General features: G+C 38.1%; 2 protein-coding genes and 1 non-coding gene across 7 annotated transcripts in view; 1 reads left to right on the plus strand and 2 right to left on the minus strand.

Annotated features, from left to right (window-relative positions):
• Window positions 1-6,243, minus strand: NUDCD2 (NudC domain containing 2). Of its 3 annotated transcripts, none has more exons than XM_028528730.2 (4): window positions 5,973-6,243; window positions 3,802-3,850; window positions 3,434-3,585; window positions 1-1,144 (listed from the first exon to the last, which is right to left on the minus strand). In XM_028528730.2, exons 1-4 carry the CDS (start codon window positions 6,135-6,137, stop codon window positions 1,061-1,063), a joined length of 450 nt encoding a protein of 149 aa, XP_028384531.1. In that variant the 5' UTR covers window positions 6,138-6,243; the 3' UTR covers window positions 1-1,060. The 3 variants fall into 3 exon arrangements, with proteins under 3 accessions (XP_028384531.1, XP_028384532.1, XP_035870241.1); XM_028528731.2 differs by having other exon boundaries at window positions 5,949-6,176; XM_036014348.1 differs by having other exon boundaries at window positions 3,434-3,510; window positions 5,949-6,162.
• HMMR (hyaluronan mediated motility receptor) overlaps window positions 6,171-21,927 on the plus strand; it is a 21,838-nt gene continuing 6,081 nt past the window's right edge. The window contains exons 1-13 of one of the 3 annotated variants that reach the window (XM_036014345.1): window positions 6,171-6,253; window positions 9,360-9,458; window positions 9,886-9,965; window positions 11,753-11,800; window positions 13,179-13,367; window positions 14,383-14,469; window positions 14,558-14,658; window positions 16,014-16,088; window positions 16,223-16,401; window positions 16,869-17,017; window positions 18,232-18,446; window positions 19,616-19,732; window positions 21,745-21,891. In XM_036014345.1, coding sequence (XP_035870238.1) covers window positions 11,786-11,800; window positions 13,179-13,367; window positions 14,383-14,469; window positions 14,558-14,658; window positions 16,014-16,088; window positions 16,223-16,401; window positions 16,869-17,017; window positions 18,232-18,446; window positions 19,616-19,732; window positions 21,745-21,891 — 1,274 coding nt within the window. In that variant the 5' untranslated portion in view covers window positions 6,171-6,253; window positions 9,360-9,458; window positions 9,886-9,965; window positions 11,753-11,785. Of the gene's footprint in view, window positions 6,254-6,394; window positions 6,808-9,359; window positions 9,459-9,885; window positions 9,966-11,752; window positions 11,801-13,178; window positions 13,368-14,382; window positions 14,470-14,557; window positions 14,659-16,013; window positions 16,089-16,222; window positions 16,402-16,868; window positions 17,018-18,231; window positions 18,447-19,615; window positions 19,733-21,744; window positions 21,892-21,927 lie in introns of those variants that run through there. The other 2 variants (XM_028528729.2, XM_036014344.1) reach the window with 2 other exon arrangements.
• LOC114510540 lies at window positions 21,004-21,108 on the minus strand. Its single transcript, XR_003685700.1, has one exon. It is a non-coding gene; the product is annotated as a U6 spliceosomal RNA (small nuclear RNA).

Consider the following 21,927-nt stretch of genomic DNA (forward strand, 5'->3'; position numbering starts at 1 on the left):
TCTTGCTGTAAAAGACTTGACTGGGACAACTGAACTTGAATGAAGCGAAGGTCTAAGGATTCGCTGGTCATAATGTGTCAGTGCTTGTGTCTGGACTTGAATGGTTGTGCTGCAGTTACATGTAAGAGCATCTCCTCCCCAGGAAGTACAAGCCGAGACATGCAGAGACAACTGGGTGTCATGTCATCAACCCACACACAAATGGTTCGGGAAAGTTTAAAAAACAAACAAACAAACTCTGCATCTTCTAACTTTTCTGTACATTCAAAATTGTTTAAAATTTATTTTTAAATTAAAAAGGAGATAAAAAGGATAAAATAAAATGTAAAGACAATCCTCACGTCTATGTCTGGATCACTGAATACCCAAATGATGTCACCCATTTATATCACTGACCGTGATTTGGTTCTTGTCAGTCGTGGTGCACTTGCCCAGTAACCACATTCACCTCACCTAATCCTGTCAGTTAGCTGTTTAATTTTTGGACATAAAGTGATCTCTCAGGAAATAATACACTAATTCAGAGATTTTCATTAACTGTTAAAGTTAACTTACTCAGAATATATTTGTAGATTTTTTCCTTTTCTAAATTTTTTCTCAGTAATACAATTTCCTTGTGTGAACTGGTATACTCAGACAAAGGGGTACACAATTCCTATTTAGAAAAGTTTAATAGTATTATTCTTGCATCATGCTTATTAAAAGAAAAAACTTAATTTTCCCTGAAGGCAACCTGTCATTTCATATGATCTATAACCTGTTTTTGTATTAAAAATATAGATTAAATATGAAACTAGCAAAATGCAGCATTTGAAACTTAATGCTGAGCAAAAACAAGTCCAAAAAAAGTTACCATTATATCAATAGAATATTCCCCACAGAATTTAAGATGTTTCCTATGTAAATCATATTTGAATGCAATCTTGAGAACCATATTTAAATGTATTTTGCAGTTAGTTAACTGGAGGCACCCACATTCTTCTTCCCCCACACAATCTGTTCCTTTGACCAAGCTGGCAACACCTGCTCGAGTCCACAGAACTCAGCGAAACAGCAGCAGCTACTTCTCCAGATTCGAGAAATCTGGTCCACCTTTCGTGTAGTTTCCTGAGATTTCTGCTCCGCTGAAGTCAAAACCGGGATTCTAAAAGATAGGAAAAAAATTATGATAAAACTTATAAGGAAAAATATAAGTAAACCAAAAGGAAAATGGTAAAAAGATATGAACTGTCAAGCGACGAAAAAAGGAAATCTAAATGGCTAAAAAACAGGTAAAAATGTACCAAGCTTCACTGTAATCACCAAAATGGAACTTAAAACTACAAGGTATTTTTCAATTTTCAGGCCTACAAATATTTAGAAGATTCAATATATGTGTTACAAAGCTGACAAGTGTATGGGCGAACACATCCGTTAGTATCAGTGTAGACACAGATTTTAATAGCTAGCATTTCTGAGACCTTACTATATGCCAGGTAGGGTTCGAAAGCTACACATACATTAACAGAGTTAATCCCCATAATAATCCTAAGAAGTAAGCATTACCTCAGGCTTTAGTGCTTTTATAGGGCATTTCATTTATTCAACAAACATTTATTGAGTTCCTACAGTTTGGATGACACCATTAATGTCCTATGTAATTCAAAAGTGAACAAAGATCCCTGCGTCGGTGGAGCTTACACTCAAACAGGAGACAAATAATAAACCATTCAGTTAGCTGGTGCAGGAGTCAGCAAACTTTCCTATCAGGAGCCAGGTAGTAAATATTTTAGGTTTTGAAGACTACTACATGGTCTGCCATAACTGCTCAATTCTGTCGTGGCCACTATGAAAGACAATACACAAACGAATGAGCGTAGCAGCATTCCGAAACACTTCACTACAAAAACAGGCAGTGGGCTGGACTTGACCCATGGACCGTGTTTGCAGGCCACTATCTAGTATATTAAAAGTCAGTGTGTAGTATGTTAAAAGTTAAGTGCTATAGGAAAAAAGAAAGAAAGTGGGGCAGAATAAGGGAAATGAAGAGTTCACGGTATTTACATAGGATGATCAAGACTCAAAGAATGCTCACCGAGGAAGGACTAGAAAGCAGCGAAGTCAGGCAAGCTGTGGGAAAAGAGCACTGCAGTCAAAAGAACAGAAAAGCAATGGCCTGACATGTTGAAGGAAGAGCAAAAAGGCCTGCACGCTAGAGCAGAACGGCCCAGGGGGCTACTAGCAGGAGAGGAGGTCCAGAGGATCAGGAAGGCCAGACCAGACTGAGCCCTGTAAGAGACCTTGTCTTGTACTAGTGTGAAGGGGTTCAAAAGAGAGAAGTGATGTAATCTGCCTTGCACTGCAAAAGGACTGCTCTGACTGAGCGTGAAACTGCAGCCTGGCAAAGAGAGAAGTGAAGAGAACAATTAGGTTGCTGAAGTAACCTAGTCAAGAAGAGTAGAGGACAGCCAGACCATAGTGGTGGTGGCAGAACCAGCAAGGCTTCCCGACAAAATGGACAGGGTCTAAGAGACAGACAGGAATGGAGGATGATTCCCTAAGTTTCTTTTCATTTGAACAACTTGTGTCCATCAATGAAGATGAGGCTAGACGTAGAACAAATGTGGGAGGGAAGTTAAGAACTTCATGTTGGACGTGTTAAGTTTAGTATGTTTCTTAGCCGAGTGGAGCTGTTGAATATGCAATTGGAGATGCAAGTCCAAAATCCAGGAGAAAAGTCTAGGCTAGAGATATACACATCTGGAAAACACTACGTAGATGAAAATTATCCATGAAAATTGTAACAGTTTGATGTAGTAATTCTTCTCCTAGATATCTTAAAGGAATATTTGAAGAGTTTCACAGATATGAAAGCACAAAATTTGTTTGAAATAGCAGGCAGAAATGGGGAAATCTAAATCTTATCAAACAGGAGTACCTACATATTACAATACATTCAGACTAGAAAACACCCTGAAGCAGTAAAGAAATAAGCTTTATCTATGTGTACTAATAAGGAAAGAAACCCAAAACATAGTATTAGAAAAGAAACATGACCAATATACACAGTGTGATTCTCCATTCATGTTAAAAACAAAACAAGCCAATATAATGAGATTTAGACAGGGGTGTGGAATGAAGAGATGATGGTGAAGGACCCTTTCATTTTTTTACACTATATAAGTCTATACTGATTGAGTTTTTATGACTTTATTCATACATTACTGATTACATTAAATGAATTTAAACTTAGAAATCATAATATTCTCAAGAAAATCTGTTAAAAAATCAAATCCATATCTAAAAAGGCCAGTCATTTTTCCAATCATTTATTTTTGTTAATTCCTCTACAGAACTTTTATAATTTTTATAATCTCATGAGTTCTAGTTTCAAAAAATATTTCTATGTTTTTAAGATGTTGAATGACACATATCATATAGTTATCTGACTTACTTCTTTCTGGAATCTCTCTAATGTAAGCTTTCTTTGCATTTGGTCTTGCACCCAAGGATCAGCTGCATATTCAGATTCTAGAAGAGAAGTCCAACAATTTGCTGCATCTCTCTTTGTCTTTGTAAGAACAATACGAACCATCTTTCTATCCTCTAAACAAACAAAAATCACAAAGAAATTGGAGTTCATTTATTAAATTATATATTTTCAGAAACCATCAGGTAATCTTGCCATACAATTGTTAACACATTTCTATTATTGTATCTTCCAAAGCTGCAGACAAAACACTTAAAACAGTGAAAACACACTAAGTTCCAAGACAAAATTAATTTTTAAAGACTCTAAGACTTGTAATAGATTACCCTTACCCAAAGTCCATGTTCCCTCATCAGCTATTGTAGAATCAAAGAGCTTGCCCTGAAAAATAAACATATAAGGTACTAAAAATATAGAAACTTCATTAAATTCATAAAGCCTTCATGATCTAAGACTTACCTAATTTCCTATCTAATCCACATATAATTGTCTAATTTGGACAGAACACAGAGATAAAGTTTTATACCATTTCAACCCATGGGTAAGTGCTCAACCCTAAGTTTCCTGCTAGCAAGTGAAAGGGAACCTAGTTTACACTGCTTGGAGTATCTACTTTGACAGAGAATACAGGGTTCTCTGAAGAAAGATCAGGGCTCCTTAAGCTCTTTAAGATGAAGAAATACTACCGATCACTGATTAGCCAAATATGAAATTTGTATCTGAAATGTTTTATCAATTAAGATAAATTACAGGAGCTCTCCTGATGAAATTAATAAGAAATGTCTTTTAAAATAAACTTTAAGCCCTGGCTGGCATAGCTCAGTGGATTGAGCATGGGCTACGAACCAAAGTGTTGCAGGTTCGATTCCTAGTCAGGGTACATGCCTGGGTTGCAGGCCGTGACCCCCAGCAACCGCACACTGATGTCTCTCTCTCTCTCTCTCCCCCCACCTTCCCTCTCTAAAAATAAATAAATAAAATCTTTAAAAAATAAACAATAAAATAAAATAAAACAAACTTTAAAAACTGGCTCAATCTCTTTGCTGGGCAACTTAGCATTAAAAATTATTTTAGCACATACTATAGATGACATCCAATTAGTTCCTTTTTTTTTAGAAACCCGTTTTAAGAAGCAACATGTAAATTGAACTGAATGCATCTGCTGAAACCTGTTTTGATGTGCTGCTTGCCAAATTTGTTTTAGAAAATATCATGTTAAAAAAGGATACATTTTTTTCCTCATGTCAATACTTGTGAAAAAAATCCTACTGGCATAAATGTACATCTAATATCCTAGAGCTAAGAATTATCGCTCAATTCCCAAGTTATTGGAATTACTAAGGTAAATTTGAACTGTGACCTTAGACCAGTGTTCTAGAAGTTATCAACTACACAAATATTCAGAAAGGTTATTTGGATCCATGTGATATAAGTTAATGTCTTTCACATGAACCTTCCTCTTCTCAAAGGCACTCAAAGCACTTCTATAGAAAATACTAAGAGCTAACTTGTGCTGTGTGCTTATAACAGATCACAAACTACTCCCAGCTCTTTATTCACATGGATACTATGTTATGCTCAAACTGGTCCTATAAAAATGGTCCTGTAATTACCGAACTTTTTGGATGGACGTTTTTTTGGAGTCACTGAAAAATTTCCTGCCCAAGATTACAAAAACTAACGGCAGAACCAGGTAACCTACCAAACAATTTTCACCATGCCATCAAAAATCTTGGGCATGTAATCAGAGAAAGGAATCTAATTTCGACTTAATTGAGTTTAACTATAAAGCTTAACAAGGCAAAGGTGGACCCCACACCCAAAGGGCGCTGGTGAGAATAAACGGGGTATTATTCCCTTCACACACCTCTTGACCATCTGCTTAACCACTCCAGAAACATGCAGAATTTTTCTAATTTTTCGATGAGAAAAAATTACCTGGCATCAATACTGTCGGTATTCGATATTAGGTGTACATCGAAAAATCACCTGACATCACCCCTGAGTCCTCATCCCGTTATCCTTACCCTTGACTTTCTTCTTTGCTTCCCTGTAATTGCCTATTATTTCAGGATTTTTGTGCCTTCCTGCTTGCCGTAACTCGGGTTCTGGATCCCTGTTAGTCTCGTTCGACGCTGTTCCCCCAGCACTTAGGGCGGTGCCTGGAGCAGTGTGTATGGGATATAAATGCGTGTTTCTTTAACGATCTAGTTACAGGGTTCTCAGCTGAAGACCCGCTAAGGCACAACAGAAGCAGCTTCATTTGGTTTAGCAAAATTGTCGGAAAAATGGGCTCCCCAAGTTTCCACGTCAACTCAGGACTGGCCCTGGAGATGGGGGATCGGACCAGACCAAAATCAGGCCAATTTTATCGCTCTCTCCGCCAGCCAGAAAAACCCAACGGCCTTCCAACAGTCTTCCTACGGAAACCGTAGGACTCGGGAATTTGGGGAAGGCGCAAGACCCAACCTGCCGCTACCTTGAGGATCTCGCGGCCACCCACTGCCAGCGCCACATGCCGGCTCTGCAGATCACACCGGATATCCTGGGCGCGAGTGCCTGGCGGCACCTGAATTTCAATGAACACCTCCTCCAAAGTCTGGTACCACTGGCCCCACGGCGTCCCGCAGGGAACCACCCCACTGCGCTCCTCGAACGGGGCCGACATACTCCAGGTGCCTCCGGGCGACAGCTGCACTAAGCGGGATGCGCGCGTGCGCTGACTGTCCACGCGTAGGCCCCGCCCCGGCCACTCCGCTAGGGTCACCACTCATGCGCGGGAATGTCAGCTGAGGTCTCAGCGTATTTGATTTCCCCTCTCAGTGGCTGTTTAGGACACTGTCAGAACCCAATTCGAAATAACTGACATCCAGAGAAGTTGACATCCAAGGAAGGGTGGGAGAGGGTTGGAACCAATAAGGATGGAACTCACTGCATCTCCACCGGAATGACGCCACAAGCCGGCTTCCAAAATTCTCAGATTTGAAGTGCGCTTGCGCAAATGCTACTAGGGCGAAGGGTACAATTGAGTAACGCCAGGAATGACTGGGTGCGTCCCCCCTGAACTCACAAGCCACCTAATTGGACGCGGGGAGAGCTTAATGCGCATGCTCTTGGATGTTCCCTTCCTGGATTGGTGTATCCAGGGTTTTGGTTTTTCAATTGGTTAATGTCTAGGTGGGCGGGGAATGAGCTGGGAGATTTGAATTTGAAGTCAGTAAATTCCAAAAGCTGCACTAGGAAGTTGCCGAGGAGCGCTGGTACCCTTCGGTTTGTGGAGCTGGTCGTCAGCATGTCGTTTCCTAAGGCGCCCCTGAAACGATTCAATGACCCTTCTGGTGCGTACGGGGGAAGGAACTGAGGGACGGGAGTCGCTGTCACGCTCCTTGCCCCTTTTGATTCTATGAGAGCGAAATAGGCGGTTTTAGGGCTGGCACGGGGCTCGTTCAATTGATATTTTGTTTTTGAAACACATGCTATGCATTCATTACATGCCAATTACTATTTAGGATGATAAGGATACAGCAGTGACCGAAGCAAAGTCCCTGCTCCATGCAGCTTCCATTCAGTTGGAGAATGCAGCCCATAACAGTGCTGGGTAGACACTGAAGCAGAGGGCAGGAACGTGGGTGAGGAAGCGCTGGTAACTAGTCAGTGGTCAAGTGCGAAAGGCCTTACTGGTAAAAAAAGAAAAAAAACGAAGAAACCCTTGACCATGCTTTTTGCCTGAACTTGTGGATTTCCTTTTAGATATTACATTTAGGCACAAAAGAAAGAAGGTTGGTAAAGTCAGCTTGTGGTTGTAAAATTATGGCAGTATCGAAATCACTATCAATGAAGCGATGGCAGCTAGTATTGGCGGTGCCCCAAGCAGCCTGCTACATCATCACATAGATTATTAGTTGTGTTTTCATTTCCCAACATGCTGGAGAGGTAACCCTAAATATTATTCATTATTTTACTGATAACAAGACCGAGACTTAGATTTCCTTAGTGTTACAGGACCAAACTGGCAAAACTAGTGCATGGAACCGGGCCTAAATATGGTTTTAATAGTTCTCAGCTTGCGTGGTTCTGCTTAGTTACCTTCCACCATCCCTTCTTTTACTGGCCCTGACTCCCTTTTAAGAGTGTGCACCCAGCGATGAACTAGAACACTAGAATTCAGCATCACTTTTTTCCTGGCTGCTCTGCCAAGTCTAGAACAGTGCTTCCCACACTTTTTCACAAAAGGGTCCCTAAAAACAAAGAAAAGATAACCATCACTTCATCCCTACTTTCCCCCAATGGGCATTGTCTACAATAGTGGTGGCAGTTTCCTTTGGAGTCCCCTGTTTGCTTTAAAATATGTGTTCCCCACTAAAGTTCCCACCCCTATCCCAAGTGAGTAAAACAGATGCTCTAAGATGTGCCACCTTTAATCTGATTTTAGGGAAACTGCTCTCACCCTATTGTTAACTCCATGGCGTTAGCAGGTGTGGAGTGTGAGAAACACGAGGTAGCTAAGGTTGATGCTTTTTGCTAAGTCTGCCTTTACCTTGGATATCCCAGTGAATCCTACACTTCATTTTAATACTCTCTCCTGATTGGAAACTCACTGCCTCTACCCCTTATTGACTACATTTAGATTGGAAAGCTCCTGGGATTGGAATCTTTATGTCAGTATATATACATGATCATTGTTCCAGGTAGAGGAAACTTAATTCTGTCCTTGATGTTTTTATGGCCTTTAGAATTGAAAGCAATTGACTTTTAATACTTTTTTATTTTGTCCCAGGGTGAGAAATAAATTATATATTTCTGTGTGGGATATATTTTTATATTTCTACACAAAACTGTGCTTACATTTGCCACATGTGAGCACACTGATATTTTCTGTTGTTTCAACTGTTTTAAAAAATGCTAGTCAGCCCTGGCTGATGTAGCTCAGTGGATTGAGCTCGGGCTGCAAACCAAAGCATCGCAGGTTCGATTCCCAGTCAGGGCACATGCCTGAGTTGCGGGCCAGGTCCCCAGTGGGGGCCTCATGAGAGGCAACCACACATTGATGTTTCTCTCCTTCTCTTTCTCCCTCCCTTACCATCTCTAAAAATAAATAAATAAAATATTTTTTAAAATGCTAGTCAAGTTATAATAATGAGCCTCTATCATGCTATTTGAAAAACACCAGGGGACACTCGGGGTTGCCTTGGAATGGTCAAACTCCTTGTTGTTCCTTTCTATTTGCATGATAGTCTGGACTGAAGTAAATAGCTTTTCAGAGAATAGTATAACTATTGACTCCCGGTCAGCTAAAACTTTATGCCAATGATATTTTTATTACTGTCAGTTCTGAGAGCCAGATCTTACCTTTGCCATGTATAAGCACTCTGACATGCCTTCAGTTTGGGACTCCAGTTATTCACCTGAGGTTATACAATATAAATTTCTGGGGTATAGATACAGTCTATGACTTTATAAATTTTCTGATATATTGGAATTAACCAGGGATGGATCATCACTATACATTTTCCAGGCTAAATCTTGAGGGCTAAACACTTTGAGTCGCTTCATTTCTAGAATCTGATGGTGGTTGACCTCAGTGACCCTGAGTAGATTCCAAGCATGTTATTTCTTACAGTCAAGGCTTATTAAGAAAGCCCTGTCGCTTGTTCTCACAGGATATTCATCCCAAGACTGTCTTTGCTGTTTTGCCCAGTTGCCCATGTTCTTTGACCCAATCGAAATAAAGGGCCTTTGGGAAGATAATGATATTGTTCCTCATATCAAATGGATGCTATTTTTACATTTGAAAAAACAAGGCATTTATTAATGGCATTTACATTACTGACTTTACTTTGGCATTGTAAGTACCATCAGATGAGACATTAATGTTTTACATTTCCTCCAGGTTGTGCACCATCTCCAGGTGCTTATGACGTGAAAACTTCGGAGGTGTTGAAAGGGCCAGTGTCCTTTCAGAAATCACAACGATTTAAAAAACAAAAAGGTAATGCATCCCAAAATAAAACAATGGTTATATGATCTCCTAAATTTTAAAGTTATGAACAACGGTAATACATTTATTGATTTTATAGTATTTCTAAAAGTGTGAAACTACGTCTATATTTAAATTTTCTTATTTGATGGATTTACAAAAGGGTCGAGTACAGAATAATGCTTTTATCATAGCACTGTTGAATAACCAGGAAAATGAAGCAAGACACAGATATGTAGTCTACCTTTTCATGTAATTATCTTAGCCTTTTGTCAGAGAACATTAGGAAAACTGGAAAAATGTTAGATGTGTGAAAAATATTGTGCAACTAATTATTTGGAATTGTAAAGTCCAGAAAAGAATAACATTATATTGATTGACTAATAGTTACAATAAGAAATTTTGAAATTGTGTTTTGTCTGTGGTTCAATTGTTGCAGAATCTCAACAGAATTTTGCTGTTGACAAGGATACTACCTTGCCTACTTCAGCAAGAAAAGTTAAGACTTTGGGATTAAAGGTGAGGAGCTCTTATGCTCTATCTGGTTTATTAACTATGTCATTGAAATTATTCCTGAAAGGTATTATATTTGACTAGAATGGGTTAAGTTAATAATAACACCTATCAGTTATAAGTAAACCTGTAAATCAATGAAACACTATCTTTAGGAATCTAGTGAGCTTCACACTTCTACCTACACCATTATTAAATATATTGTACTTAAATGTGCCCCTAATTCAGAATTACAAAATGGTCTCCACTTAGTCATTTTTATATCTAGATACATTTTATAATACCTAGTAAGCTTTTAAAAATTATGCGATGCTTTGATTTATTAGTTAACCATCATTTGAGTTGTTTTGTTTTTGTTTTGGGAGAAGGTAAGTAGTAGAAAAGAAAAACAAAAAACAGTCTAATGCCTAAAAGATGTTTACTATTCAGAAACTGCCAAGGAGTGGTGGGAGATTAAATTCTTATTAGCTTCATGTTATTGCTTGTGCAAGAGCCTACTATTACTGTTTCCATTCATTCATAAAAGCAAGTTGTACTTTCTTAAAGAGATCCACAAATTGATATTTTAATGTGAAAAAAGATTCAAAGTTGAGAAACTGAAGCCGTAGGTTGAGCTTAGACTTGTATTTATTTAGTTTTAATGAACATGCCTATATTTAAAAACTGTCGTTGGAATATTCTGAAATGTGTTCAGGACAGCTCAGGCATGCAAATCTACTTTCTCATCTGTTTTATGAAATCTCAACACAAAGAGATATTTCTGATAAAATTTAGAACCTGGATTGACATGTGCTATAAGTGGAAAATACACAGCGAATTTTGAAGACCTGGAACAACAACAACAAAAAAGGTCTCACTAATAACTTTATATAATGACCTGTCGAAATAATATTTTTGATATTTTGGGATAAGTAAAATATATTATTAGAAATTTTACTTTTTAAATATGGCTACTAGAAAATTTGAAAATGAATATGTGGCTTGCATTATATTTCTGTGGTACAGCACTGATACAGACGTTCTTGGAGAAATCGTTCTGAAATTTTTAATTAATTATAGAATTCAAAATCTCTCTTAAAAAAACAAAAAAATAAACAAGTTTCAAGTTTGTGGAAAACCCCAAAATAATAGTCCTTTCTTAATAAAAAATGCCATCAGTTAATATTAATGTCAATTAATAAACATGAAGCTGGCGTGCCTCCTCCCTGCCCCCAACTTAGAAACATATAAAACACATTTCATTTAAGATGTTTATGCATTTTCTTCCATTTTAGATGGCAAAGATATTCTGTTTTGGGTCATTGTCTCAAAAAGGCTGTTAGATATAAAGACAATGAGTAGGTTAGAATAGGAGCTGGTTCTCTTTCAGTTTGTCTCGATTTCTTTGCATTTTTCTTTGTATTTAAGTTTAAGTTGATTTCTCTTTGTGAGGTCCTTTTCTTTCTGAGATAGAGAGTTAATTAAGTAATCAAAATGCATTGCTGTTTAACATTCGAAACAGTCAGTTTTATTCATAAAGCTCTACCTGTTCTTTTCACTGGACTTGCTAGAAGGAAAACCTAATCTATTGGGGTGGAAACTTTCAAGCCTGAAATATTTTTAGATCTAAAGAAACTTGACCTTCATTAACCAGATAAGTCACCTAAAAAATCTTTCATAGAGTCAAGGAAATGTTTAACACAGAAATGAACTGTTGGGAATCCTTCATCTTTTCTGATAACTAAAAATCAAATTTGGCTACAATGTTTGTGACACTTAAATTTGATTATCGCTGTTTTTTGACTTTTAAATAGAAGGAATCTCAAAAGAATGATAAAGACTTGAAGATGCTGGAAAAAGAGGTAAGCAATGCTTTCGACTTATTGAAAACTAAATGTGCTCTTTAATGGAAAGAGAGTTACACAGAGAAGGAGGAGGTAGGGCTTCCGCTGCAGCATCAGGAGTCGCACTGGGTGGCAAATATACCATCAAACAAGTGCCCACAGGGAAATCATTCCTTGGCTGGGACACTGTATTCCACTTTCCAGAGGACATACTCTTTTGGTGTATTCAAACTTTCCATTGGTTGTGGTTGAACATTGGCTCAGGACGAAGAATATGCCAATGTAATTTGCAAATCTCTGTCCTGGTTGCTCTGATCCTTTTGTATTTATTTTAATAATATTGGCTATCATTTTACTGAAGATACATGCAAGAGATTAATGGGGGGAATTGGTGAATCTCAGCTAGCAGGTAAGTGGCAGTGCCAGGATTAGAACTTTTTTGCATTTGTGCATTTGCATCAGTTAATCTTTCAGATTTTTGGCAAATAGAGCTCTATTTTACTTAAGCCCCAAAGTATTTGTTGTTTTTTTAACTTGAATTAATTATCAGTATTTAACGTTTTGTGCAGCCCTGGCCGGTGTGGCTCAGTGGAGTGAGCGCAGGCTGGCGAACCAAAAGGTCCCTGGTTGAATCCGCAATCTAGGTACATGCCTGGGCTGCCTGCCAGGTCCCCAGTAGGGGGTGCATGACAGACAACCTCACATCGATGTTTCTCTCCCTCTCTCCCTCTCTTCCCCTCTCGCTATAAATTAATAAATAAATGAAGTCTTTAAAAAAAGTTCTGTGCAAAAGCAAATTCAGATTTCTGACTTCTGTTGCAAAATCAGATCTGACAGCTGAGTTCCTACTTTCCCCTCCTGGGTAACGATCCGCAGGGCTGTGCGGGGCTGCCCCTGTAAACCCCCATTTGCTCCTCAGTCCCCACCTGGCTCTCTTTGCTTGTTATGTTATCTGCTTGGTCATGCAGGCATTTGAGTTGACAGGCCATTGTGGGGCTTAAACTTCTTTAGCTGCAAAAGTGTGATGTAGATTATTTCAGTGTCTTTTTTTCTACTAAGCTATAAACACCAGTTATAAACCAATAATATAATCATAGAGAACCTTATGTTGGGGAAAGGAAGAGCTCTCAAAGATCTGAAAGATGAATAAAGAGTTGAGTTACACTGGGAGGTTTATGGCGATTAAAATCCTGTGTTCTTGAAATGCTTACAGATTTTTTTAGCTGCATCATAAAGTAAGTTACGATTGTTCAAACAGCCAGTGAAATTAGAATATCTACGTGCGTCCTGTCACCATCAGAAGTTTTCCTGGAACTTTAGTGCAATTATCAGTAGTAGCCATTTACACTGTCATCGTGTCAGTGACTCATTCCCTGGTCACCTTGTCTCCTCCCAGATCCGCATCCTCGTGCAGGAACGTGGTGCTCAGGACAAGCGGCTCCAGGATCTGGAGGCCGAGCTGGAGAAGCTGGAAGCAAAGCTAAGTGCCGTGGTCAGGGAGAAAACCTCTCTCTCTGCAGGTAACGCTTCCCTGGAGAAGCAGCTTACCGAACTAACCAGGACAAATGAGCTGCTAAAGTCTAAGGTATTTGAACCACGTGACAGTATTTACAACTGACTAAATAATAAACGTGTTTCTTTCCCACATACTAGTTGTTTAGGAATTTTAGACTCTAGTTTTGACTTTTTTTTCCTTTACTAAATGTACCTTAAATATTATGCTATTTCCAGTAGGAATTATTATTGTATCTTTTTTTATTGTACCTGACACACAAGAAGTTAGAACCAAGTTAATTTTTAATATCTGACTTCTTCTCACCTTCTTTCAAAGTAACTCTGGTAAATAAGGACATTATTCAAAGTTGCAGAATATACATCTAGAAGTCACTTTAAAGACCTTTCTTCGAAATAAGTAGCATTATAATAGCAGGCTTTCACCTCAAATTCTTTTGGGAATACATAAAATGCAAAAAGAATAAGTGTATTTAATACATAAAGTATGTTCAATGTTAACATACTATTAGTACGTAACGTGGTCATTTTGCTTATTATAGAAGTAGAAGGATGCCGTGAATCACTGTTCAGTTTAAGAGACATTATTCGGGGCCCATACTGTGCCAGGCACTTAGTTTACAGATGGAGTGAGGGTGTGTAAGAAAGAACGGAGGGGAAGGGAACAGATTCCTGAGCCCCCTGCAAGAAGATCTGATTTAGTTGACCTGGGATGGACCCTCTAGTCCTCACATATTTCAAAGTAGACTGGGCAATTCAGATGCATTTTGTTAAGCAAACGCCCTTTACAAAATCCTCTCCAAAACTTTGTTTGAGAGCCTTGCAATGCACATTCGAGCAGACAGAGGTAAGTGGCCACCTAGGCTACTAAAATAAACCAGAAAGTCGCATGAAGGAACAGGATGGGCGAGGACAATAGCAGTGTAAAACAGTAACCCTGGTACTGGGCAGAGGCGGTTTGCTCTGTCAGAGTATATTACAGGCATGTAACAGCCCCAATAATTGCTAGGATAATCGATATTTATGTGATTGGATATATGACTTAGCAGAGAATATTTCTCAATCTTGTACATGTTTGTCATACTTAGTTTTCTGAAGATGGTAACCAGAAGAATCTGAGGGTTCTAAGCCTTGAGTTGATGAAATTTAGAAACAGAAGAGAAACTAAGATGAGGGTGAGTGATACCTTTGCTAAATGTGCTGTGTCCGGTCCTTCGGATCTGAACGATTTCTTACTTCCTGCAACATATTTCTGTCCTGTAGAGTATGGTGGCTAAGCAACAAGGCATGGAGGTGAAACTGCAGGTCACCCAGAAGAGTCTCGAGGAGTCTCAGGGGAAAGGAGCACAGCTCGAGGGAAAACTGTGAGTGCCTCAAGGAAAGAGGAAATATTGAGTAACCAGTTCAGGGCTCACCGCTCTCACCTGCTGCTGTTTTCTGAGACGTTAACCTTCCCACAGTATTTACCCCATTGCCTTCCTCTAATCGCCTTATTTCTTCTCCCACGTGATAGTTGAGACCTATTCATTCCTAAATATTTTAGCCTGAAAAGACATATGACTATTACTATTTTTGTATGTCTTCTGTATCGGTGATGAGGAAAGGCCTCATAATCTTTCAAATAGTGTAATCTTGTGGTAAAATTGACCCAAATTGAGAAGCACTGGTGTAGGAGGCCGTGATTAATGCATAATCCTAGCCCTGTTTTTACTGCTGACCTATAATTGACACGCAATAAGACGCACAGATCACAAATAGTCACTCTGATGACTTTTGACAGCGGTTTGTACCCAAACCACCACCACCTGAATACGATGGAGAACATTGCCATTCCCTCAAAAGCTCGTTGGTGCCTGTCCCTGCTCCTCCCCATGCAGGCCCCCCCACCCCGCAATCACGTTCTGATCTCAGCATCATAAAGTAGCTGGGCCTGGGGGAGCATTTACCATAGCATGCGTGTGTGTGTTATAATTTGCTCCTTTTAATTTCTGCATGGGATTCCATATATGAATAAAGCTCCATTTATTTACTATTCTGATACTGATCAATATGTGTTTATTTTTCTTGAGTAAATATGTAGGAGTATAGTTTCTGGGTCACAGTGTAGTCTGCATATGACACTTTCAGAAACTCAAAGTAGATGAACCATTTTACATGCCCACTTAGCAACGTACAGTCGATCCTCTGGTTCCACATCCTCACTACCCTTGGGTGTCGTCAGTGTGATTTAAGCCCTTCTAGTAGCTGTATCTCATGATTTTAATTTGTTGCTATTAAAGTCAATTATATTTTTATTGACTGTATATATCCTTTTGTAAGGTGCCTAGTTAAGTCTTTTGCCCATTTCTTAAATTGAGGTGATTGAAGAAGGGTTAACACATAAGTAATTGCACATTAGGCAGCCTGGAACAGAGGCTTTCTGGCATACAATATGCTCTTTTGTATGAGGGGGTGGGTGGGGAAAGCTACAGAAAAGCTGGAGTGTTGCAGATGGTGACTCTCCTCATCACAGCCCTCTTATCAGAATATATTTAAAAGCTCTCTCACTTAAAAAATGTCTCCCATTTGCATACATTAAAATGTCAACCTGAGATGTCACATAAATGAATAGTTCAGAGTTTCAACTGAAGAATCAGCCTGCCTGATATAACAGTATCTGGAACAAAGTAAGCATCATGTGTGAAAATTGTACGTAGTAATGTATGCACCTTTTTCTCAGTGTTTCAATACAGAAAGAAACGCTTGACGAAAAATCTGATACGGAAAAACTCTTAGAATACATTGAAGAAATAAGGTAATATCAATAGTAGTTTTAAATTGGTCCTCATTTTGTTGAAGTACAGTGAATATATCATTTTCATCTCTTTTCGTTTAATTTTCCATACGCTTAAATAGATGTGCTCTTCAAAATGATTTGTTTTAACGCAGTTGTGCCTCAGACCAAGTGGAAAAATACAAGCTAGACATTGCCCAGCTAGAAGAAAATTTGAAAGAGAAGAATCATGAAGTTTTAAGTCTTAAGCAGTCTCTTGAGGAAAACATTGTCATCTTGTCCAAACAAGTAGAAGACCTGGATGCTAAATGTCAACTACTTGAGAAAGAAAAAGGTATTCCAGTGTTTACGGTATTACCTTCTGCAGTTGGGTATTACGGACAATATTTAAGAAAAGCACTGCTATGTTTAAACAACATAAAGTCCTTAAATAAACAACTTTTAAAAATAATTGTATAAACAACAACAAAAAATCCTGTTCTACATATGAGAATTTTAGTCTATTATAATCTGTATTTTGACATGTTGCTTGTCTTGATGTAAACATATACAATTATGCAGTATTTGACTTCTCTACTTGTGGGTATTAAAATTGGTAGATAAATAAAACTAGGTTTGAGGGGTTTATTATATAACATATAGAGCAATGGGATAAACTTATGGGGGTTCTGTTTTCCCCGTTTGAAAATACTTGATCTCTTAATATGCCGTGTATGTATAATGAAATATTATCGGAATCTGCAGTGTTCAAAGTTACTATTAGTGTCTGTTTACAGAATTGTTAACATTTCCCTTTTCTAGAAGACCTCATTAACAGGGACAGAGAAGAGGATGAAAATCTGAAGTCTGAAATGCAAAACTTAGAAGAGAAGTTAATTCTTGAAAAACAAGAACATGAAAAGCTACAGCAAAGAGAGTTGGAAATTGATGCCCTTCTGCAACAAGAGAAGGTAGTTTACTGCAGTATAAAGTCAAACTGGTGCTTATTTCGTATTGTGCATTCCCCTGTGGTCAGATTCGATCCACCAATTATACTTTTAGAGTTTTATCCTGAAGAAATCATCATGGTTACGCTGCATATTTAACTACAAAGGTGTTCACCACAGTGTTCTAGATAATGCAAAAAAATTACAAGCACCCAGATGAAGCAAAATAAGGAAATTCTTTAAAAATCTTCTCAGCACATTCTTGTGTTAGATTACTACATAGACATTTATGGTTGAGCTGTAAAAAAAGCATCTAATCACACAAGAAACAAAACTGGCCATTTTTAAAATCCAGGTTACATAAAAACTATTTTTCATATCAATGAGAAAAAAAGATTGTCCGCTAGGAAAAAAAATGGCAGAAGTAGAAATTCAGAGAGCCCATAACAGTTCTGCCTTAGTGTAATTGAAAGGATAAAAGTCCTTTTTTTTCCACTTATGTGATTGATACAAATTTAAACATTTGCTAAAAATCCCTTGGTGAGAATTGGGCAATATGATGTGTATATACATATTGTTGGGGAGGCTGCAACAAAAAGAATTAAGTAGATCTATCTATACCAACTTGCAAATACCTCAACAATCATTTTTATGGTTTTTTGACCTTTTCATACACGATATATGTCATTTACATTTTTAAATGTATGTAGGTAAATACATAGGAAAGACCATTAGGCATATATATATTTACTAAAGTGGTTATCTCTGGAATGGGGAAGCTAAGATTGAGGTGGAAAAGAGTCAAAGGCAATTTTCTCTTTATAGTGTCAGAATTTTTTACAGTGGTGATTTACTTATATTTATCTTTTTATTGGTATACATGTAACTTTAAATATTTTTATACTATCATTGAATAGTCCTTCTTATATATGACCAAAAAATATAATAAAACCAGTTGTAGAGCATGCTTTTAGTTTTACAAAAAGTGTGTTTGTGTATATCTGTTACATAGAAACAAAGACTAAAATACCATTTATCACAATGTTGACAAGTTATAGAATATAATCCCTAACAAAGTAAATATGGTATCTTCATATTTTTTCAAATTTCCTTGAGGATGTTGAATTTGGTATTCTTACATCATTATCTGAACATTTTTCTGTCCTTACTAAAACCTCGCAAATTATTAAATTATTTAAACCTTTCAAATAATTTTGGCGGTTTTCTATTGGATGAAGGAATTATCTTCTAGTCTTCAGCAGAAGCTTTGTTCTTTCCAAGAAGAAATAATGAAAGAAAGGAATCTCTTTGAGGAAGAATTAAAGCAAGCTCTGGATGAGCTGGATAAACTACAGCAAAAGGAGGGACAAGCCGAACAGCTGGTCAGACAACTGGAAGAAGAAGCAAAAGCCAGAGCCGAAGAGCTGGTGCTTCTAGAAGAAAAGCTGAAGGGGTTTGTATTAACAGGACCTTGTACTTACATATGACTTCAGATTTTTACAAAGTACAAAACAATCCCCCTGATTACATTCTGATACTCTCCCCACCAAAGCAGACATGTATAAAAACGTGTTGTTTTATTTTTAAAAAAATAATCACTAATCACTGCCAGGAAACAGAAAAGGAAATAATAAAAATAGTATCCCACAAGAGATGCTCACAGTTCTGAGACACATGACACGTAGGCTCACGTCTAGTTCACGGTCCTTGCTGGAAAATTTTTCAGTGATGAAAACGCAAGGATTCAAATAATAAAATTATTCACAATGTGAACTCAATAATCAAACCAGATATTTTAATTTAAGTAGATATTGCGGAAGACATATAACGTGATGAAAGCAGTATGGAAGTGGAGTAAAAATAAAGCATATCTTAGTCTTTCTACTTGTAATGATACATTTCTTAATTTTTAATGTTCTCCCGTTGTGGTTGTTTTTTCCCATTTTACTTTTTGATTGTTATTTCTGAAGTGTTTGTGCTCCCTCAAAAAAAGGTAATTAAAGATACAACCTACACTATGTAAATAAAATGATGTACATATACACAAAAATGGAAATGTATCTATGCAAAATAGTCCACTACATAAGTTGTTGAATCTTTGAACAACAATTTTTTGTGGGTTATTGATATAATGAAAATAAATCTACATAACCCTATGACTCATTTCAAAAGAACTTTTAAAACAAAGTGTCCCTAACTGTACTTAGTGTTTCTTAAATGTCTATGTGCAGACAATTAAATTTTATTCATCCCAAATGCTTTTTAATTAGTAATTCTTCACATTCTTCAGTCTGGGCTTTTGCTGTTAACAGTTGTATTTGAGTCTTTTTATCCTACTTTTTTCCAAAAAAATGTTTAAACTAACTATATCAATACATGTGATATGAAAAGATAAATTTAGAAATAAGTAAGTGAGGATGAAAACAAAAGTAAAATTAGAACAGGAAAGGCGAGATGAAGCCCACATAATATACACGCTATGGTAAGTAGGCCATGAATTCAGGTCTAAGCTCTCCAGTAGCTAATATAGATGTCCCCAGTGTCAAAGGTAAATACTAATCTCTGTCTTAGGGCAATGATTGGTAGTTAGCAGTTGGTCTTGTAATTGTCTCTTCTTCTTAGGAAAGAAGCTGAACTCGAGAAAAGTGATGCTGCTCACGCTCAGGCCGCCCTGCTTTTGCAGGAAAGGTGTGACAGTGCGGTGCAAGGCCTCGGAGATGTCACCGCTCAGTTCGAAAGGTACTTGTGTTGGGAGCCCGCACTCTTAACCACATGAGAGCAGGGAGGGTGTTTATCCAGGGAGGGCTGTCAACAACAAAGTCACACTAATAAAGTTATTGGTATCGCTTTAAATTCCACAGTGACCGGCCATGCATGGGCATTTAGTGTTACATGGTAGTCTTAGTATATACAGTAATTTCCCTTTGATTTTAATGCGGTTAATTTGTAGGTTTTTACATGAACACTTTTGCATCTCATTGAAGACCTACTTTCTATCCCAAGAACATAAAGATAGTCACCTATTCTTCTTTGAAAAGTTTGTTTCACTTTCACTTTTTCACCCAGAACGGATTTCTGTGCGTGTAGTGATACAGGGTCAAATTTATTTTTGTTTTTCCATGTGGGTAATGAATGGCCTGGTACCCAGTCATTGACTAGTGCCTTCTTTCCCAGTGATCTGCTCCTTCATGCGATGTGTTACATATAACATGTGTACATGCACATACAGATCACATCCTAATTACAATTTTTATGCCAGTGCAGACATGTAAATTACATCAATTTTATACTATGTAATTTTTAGTGCTGTTCCCAGTGGGGTACTGGGATTTCCCTTCTTGCTACAGTAAAAAACAGTGCCGTAGGAGGTGCTTAGCCATTCTGTAACTCCACTCACCGTCAGCATGCTGATACCATTTAATGTTTCTTCAAGCCACACATCTCCATGCAGCTCTGTGCCCATATATCCAGCTGCCTGCTTGACATCTCCAAGTAGACACCTCACTGTCCTCTAACAGTAGCTGAAACTCCTCTTGGTCTTCCTTGTATCTCTTTCTACCCGTAGTCTCACTCTTCTGTGTCTCAGTCGATGACATCCTCCGAGCTTCTCATTCCATCCATCTTAGGGTCATCTTTGATCCTTCCCTCTTCCTTTCTCCTAACATCCGCTTCCGGAAGTTTAAAACTCTGCCTTCAAAAGAGATCTCGCATCTTTCTGTTGCCAGCACCTTAGTCCAAGCCTTCTTTCTCACTCACCTGGACTGATGATCGTCTTTTAGTTCGCCTTCCAGTGTTGCCCTCCTGCACCTTCCCCAGGCCCTTCTCCTCCCGTCTCCAGAGTGATACCCACACTTCCTTAGAGCCCTCAGGGAACCCCATGGGGGGCTGCAGTAAGGGGTGACCTCCGTCTTGTCTGGCTCCTGCTCTTGCTTGTCTTATTTATTAGGCCCTAGTTTCATCCTTTTTCTCATTTTGCTTTTTTGTTTTATTTTGTTGTTTTTGTTTTTTTTTTAAATATGGGACACTTCATGAATTTGCGTATTATCCTTGCACAAGGGACGTGCTCGTCATCTCTGCATTGTTCCAGGTGCAGTATCTGCAGCCAAAGCGAGCGCTCCAGGCTCCCCTTTTAAAGCGCCATGTTCTACCTGCCTCTGAGCATCTTTCCCTGTGAAATGCTTTCCCCGAACAGCCTCACTAAACCTTCTTTTCCCACCATGTCTCAGCTTGGCTCTAAATTCCTCAGAAAGGCCTTTTCTGAATAACCAACCAAAATATAGGGTCTCCTTATCAGGTTAAGGAGCTGTGTAGGTTTTTTTGTTTGTTTGTTTTCATAACACTTACCATGAATTTAATTATTACTCCTTTTTTTATCAAAAAAAAATTTTTTTTTTTTGCAAAATCCTGGGGAGGCATTTTCCTATCTTCCCTACAACACCATAAACTCTGACAGAAGGTCCAAGAATTGTAGAATTTTGATTTTAGGGTAATTTTCATATTTCATAGTTTTTTTTTCATCCCTGTATGCATACTTCCTACACATAGTAGGCAGTTGATTTTTTTTTTAATGAACAGCACATGCCGTATAAGCTCATTAGTACTAACCTCGGAATACTAATTCTTGTGTAAATGCATAGATACTAAGGTTTTGTTTTATCTAAAATTTTATGAAGTATAAATTCATCAGCTATATATTTGCCATGTATACAGTAGTGAGAAAAACCCTTTAACTTACTTTCCTTATTAATAAGCTATAAAGCATTAACAGCTAGTGAGATAGAAGATCTTAAGCGGGAGAACTCATCGCTTAAGGAAAAAGTGGCCAAGGCTGAGAAAAGCGCAGAGGATGTTCAGCATCAGATACTGGCAGCTGAGAACTCGAATCAAGAATATGCAAGGTATGTCACAGAAAGCAAGCCCGCCCACCCTGTGGC

This window comes from Phyllostomus discolor, chromosome 13 (assembly GCF_004126475.2).
Source record: "Phyllostomus discolor isolate MPI-MPIP mPhyDis1 chromosome 13, mPhyDis1.pri.v3, whole genome shotgun sequence".
In the NCBI taxonomy this organism is placed as follows: Eukaryota; Metazoa; Chordata; class Mammalia; order Chiroptera; family Phyllostomidae; genus Phyllostomus; species Phyllostomus discolor.